Here is a 4,724-nt window from a genome sequence, read left to right on the forward strand (position 1 = left end):
CCTCTTTAACACACTGTACTATTTCATGATACACGTCGTTTAGAATGTCAACGCATGTGTCTGCACCGGAAGTCACGGCAAGGGCAGACAACCCTGAAAAACCAACACAGGCTATACACGACTTGTACAAGTTCATAGATCTGACAATTTCGTTGTTGGAAATCTTTTCCGCCAGCCAATTGGGAAGCAGGCTAGATTTAGAATGCAGAGCACTTTGTTTGACCAGCTCCAGTTCAATAGCTTTCTCCTCTATTGTTTTCTCGAGGTGAACAGCATATTCCTCCAGAGTTTCCATCATGCTGTCCATCACACTTCGCTTGCCCGGATTCGCCTTTTTCATCATCCCAGCTACTTGAGAGGCCGTCGGTCTGCTCTCCGGGTTATCTGTCCATGAAATCTCCATAATTTGCCGAACTTTGCTAGGAATTTCTTCCGTCGGCATAGGTCTTAGGTTGTTCATTAAAATGAGCACAAGGACCTCACGAGGCGCAATACTCTCCGCGTGTTCGCTGAACGGTTCGTCACGAGTAAAAATCTCATGAAGGCAGATCGCAAAACTGTACACGTCACTAGCTTTCGTGGCGGCATCCTTGAAATGAGATTTTATAATTTCCGGCGCCGTGAAGAAATTCCCCAAGGCCTGTTTGTTTTCGTCTTCGTGAACGTTGTAGAGTTGAACCTCGGAAACCATATGCTTGTCCGTTTCAAGCGACACACAACCCTTGACCAGCCCCACCTCCCAGTCAGCGATTTTCACTGTCCACCTAGTGTCCAGCAGACAGGACTCCGTGGTCAAGTGACCGTGCACCAAGCCATTCGCGTGCAGGAACTGCAGACCGCTGATGATGTCCGCGGCTATTGAAAATTTCAGACTAGTGTTTAGGCTAAGCTTGTCATCGTGCAAGATGTCCTGCAGGACTCCTTTGCTACAGTACTCCGTCACGATATAGCGCTCATCACCCACAGTCGTTAACCCAAAGAAGCGTACGATATTTTCGTGGACTAAATTACTGATGCACGAACTAAGCTCTCGTCTACTGCGGCTAGAAATGGCTCTCAATTTGAACGGGTGTTGAATCTTCACGCTGACAGTGTGATTGTTCCATTTGGCCGGCCAGTGGATTATGTCGCTCATAGTGGCTTCTTCGGGGTGGAAACCTTCTCTCTTTGATTCTAGCGACATGGTCGACTTTTGGGACCTGGATCGAGATCTGGAAAACGACATCGTCCCAGGTTCAAAAAATACTACGTCTTCGATAGCAATGTTCCAGTCGTGACAGTCTAATGCTCGGTTGGCCTTTATCCGGAGGTATATCATGACAACACCACCGACAAGGAAGATCGTTATCACAATAGGTATGGCGACCTTCAGAGGAAGTTCCAGAACACGATACCTTTCCTGAGCAAGTTCCCACTCTATGTCCTTTCGGACCAAAGTATATACGAGCTTACCATTGCATTTCATTTTCTCTAAAACCAAACTGTTTATTATCTGCTTCACCGATTCACTGACCAAGGCAAAGCCATGTTCCGCGCAAGTTCGTTCCGCGACGGGACTCGAGAGGAACCACATGACAAAACGTACGAGCTCTTTCGCGACATCGCACTTAGAATTGTTGAACATTCGGACGATAAAGTATGTGTAGCCGAGAATGGGATAGGAGCCAGAAGAGCCTGAATCGGAGAGGGACGCGGTGAGACGAGAAGTCATAGACTCGGTTGAGGACTCAATGGCGTTGTGAACAGATTCCATGTCCGCCTCTACTACTTCACCATTTCTATTAACAATGGAGGCATAAGCCACGCCGTCACTAATGGCATCATTCAAGGATACGTATCCAATACAATACTGAAATACGGACAACAGGAAAAGAACGTCGAATACTCCACGGCCGTAGTAAGAGATCACGGAGTCATTCCAGTGCATGGGTTTACCGTCAAGAGTAAGACCACGACTAAATGTTCCGTACTTGTTTGCCCAATCGTCCACTGAATGATGATAGCGAACGCGTAAGGATTTCTGTGCTTCCGGATTTGTCAGCACGTGCGATTACTTGGATTGGTTCGCCTGGCAGTTCCAAATCTGGGTTTGTTTCCTTGAAATGTGGTATCGTTCCATTGTCTGTAGGTTCCGTTAAAAATGCCGACGATTTGTTCTCGTGTAAGTACTAGTCTAGGCTTACCAGGTAAACTATGCACTAGAACAACTGCCCTGGAAAAGTAAAGAAACAGACAAATAAATTTCATTCGTAGATGTAACTGAGCCATAAATAATTTTATTTCCATTGTGGTTTGCAAGGGGGTATACTTACGTGATTGGGGATGGAGAGGCAAGGATTTAAATGGGCATGTAAGGGATATTTATAGGGTTAGGAGGGAAATACATTCTGGATTTATAGCAATGACTAAAGGGAATGCTTATGACGACTAAAGGAACGATAATGCGGATGGCACCTGGCACTGTGCTTAATCTGACACAAAACACAACGACATGGATAGTAAAACCAGAACAGCGACGACAGTATGGAATACTACAACGTACAGGGTAAAAACCAGAACAGCGAAGAACGTGTGGAATACTACAGCGTGCAGATAAAACCAGAACAGCGACGACGGCATGGAATACTACAGCATATAGGGTAAAACCAGAAGGGCGAAGATCGTGTGGAAGACTACAGCGTACAGATAAAACCAGAACAGCGGCGACAGTGTGATACTCATTTTTTGTCAGTTTACCTCAGTTATGGTTTTATTCTATCTGTTCATATAAACGCTTATAACGCGCGCACACATGATTATTGTGGTTGCTCACATATATCTGCTATGTTTGCTCACATATAACTCACATATAACTAGGGTAGTTACTCACATATAACTACTGTAGCTATTCACATGTAACTACTGTAGCTATTCACACATAACTACCATGATTGCTTATATATAACTACCGTGGTTTCTCACATATAACTACCCTGGCTACTCACTCATAACTGCTGTGGTTGCTCACACATAACTAGAGTAGTTGCTTATATATAACTACTGTGGCCACTCACATATTGCTGCTGTGGTTGTTCACACATAACTACTGCGGTTGTTTACACATAGTTATTGTGTTTACTCACATGAAACTACTGTAGGTTTTTCACACATAACTTCTGTGGTTTTTCACACACAACTACTGTAGCTATTCACACATAACTACTCTGGTTGCTTACACATAGGTACCTGTGGTTACTCACGTGTAACTACTGTAGCTATTCACACATAGCCACTGTGGTTGTTCACACATAGCTGTTGTGGTTTCTCACACATAGCTAGATTTACTGCCGTTGTTGATACACACGAGTGACTTTTTGCCTTAATTACAATTTAAAATGTGAGCTAATAAAGGGCAGTTTACTGACTCTACTTAGTGCCGGGACTGGTAGCGGGATTAAGTGATACATGTCGAGAATATCCCTAAATAAAACGTGGGATTTTAGCTAACATGGTTGAGATGGGCGAGGGGTGGTGGAGTAACTAAAATCCAACATAAGGCCAACATACATATCATATTTCCTTAAAGGACTCCAGGGCGGAGATCACACATGCTCGCGTTTTCGGTTTAACTAAAAAGCTAAATAACAGTATGAAGATACATTTATCTAGGCCTCATTTTTTCGCATTTGTTTTTGAACATTAAAAGGAGAAAAAACATAAAACTGATGTCACATTCAGATGAAAGAGCATCAAAACTTTTAATATTTTTTCGATTTTTTTTTGCAGAAGAAAATTTGAAAATTTTTCGGTAGGTGGGTATTTGGGACTACCTTTTGGTATTTATCGTCCTAGCATAATAGATCTCTAAATACAGATGTGATGCAAGTCCTGATAAATTTATTTGAGTGTAAACTCGTGATTTACATCACAAACATATTCACTTAATCTGAGATTTATGAATATATTAAAAATATAAATTTGAATAAAATCCAGGTTGAACATATTTGCTATTATATATTAAACATGCCTGTCACATCCTAATTTATAACATTATTACACAAAGACTATATATACCAAAAGGTGGTCCCAAAAGTTATTTTGAAGTGGTTTTTTTAAAGAAAAATTGAAAGAAACATTATAGAGCACATTTACAACCAAATCGCACTCTTTTATCTGAACTTTGTGTGATTTTTTGTGTTTTCTTCACCTTTAACGTCACCCGGAAAAGCATAAATTAAGTGAGGACATCAAAGCAGAAGCTGGAATAAATGACTAGTTATAACAAACAGGAAATGAAGGTTCGTTTTACAGTTGATTACACAAATGCCAGAGTGTCTTGGACAGCCCTCCTACGAATGAGATGGTCATTTTTAATGTAAAAAGTCGTTTTACAGGTGCCTAAGTAATTATTACCACCACTTAAATTATCGTGCTGCATCCAAGGTTATTGGTCAATGTGATAACAGAGGTTTTGGTTCGTTAATAAAAATGACCAATATCTACCTGCCATGTGAGCCTTAATATACTGAAGACGCAAGGCATACTGAGTGAAAGCAGGGAAGTGTCGACACGCTCAGTTGTACTGCTTTAAATGAATATAACACAGATAACACATCTCTTTCAAATCCCATTTCCGATTAGATTTAATCCCAAAAGATCCAGGCATATAATCCTAGATATGATGTTTTTGAATGAGGGTTATCTCAGATTACACACTTTGACATTGTTGATGTAAAGCTGAAATC

General features: G+C 41.5%; 1 protein-coding gene across 1 annotated transcript; it reads right to left on the reverse strand.

The window, feature by feature from the left end:
* Positions 1 to 72: 72 nt before the first annotated feature.
* Positions 73 to 1,927, reverse strand: LOC135481055 (retinal guanylyl cyclase 2-like). The gene is made up of 2 exons (XM_064760986.1): positions 146 to 1,927; positions 73 to 93 (listed from the first exon to the last, which is right to left on the reverse strand). The coding sequence occupies exons 1-2, from the start codon at positions 1,925 to 1,927 to the stop codon at positions 73 to 75; spliced, it is 1,803 nt and encodes a 600-aa protein (XP_064617056.1).
* Between the last annotated feature and the right edge of the window lie 2,797 nt (positions 1,928 to 4,724).

This window comes from Liolophura sinensis, chromosome 13, assembly GCF_032854445.1.
Source record: "Liolophura sinensis isolate JHLJ2023 chromosome 13, CUHK_Ljap_v2, whole genome shotgun sequence".
Lineage (NCBI taxonomy): Eukaryota > Metazoa > Mollusca > Polyplacophora > Chitonida > Chitonidae > Liolophura > Liolophura sinensis.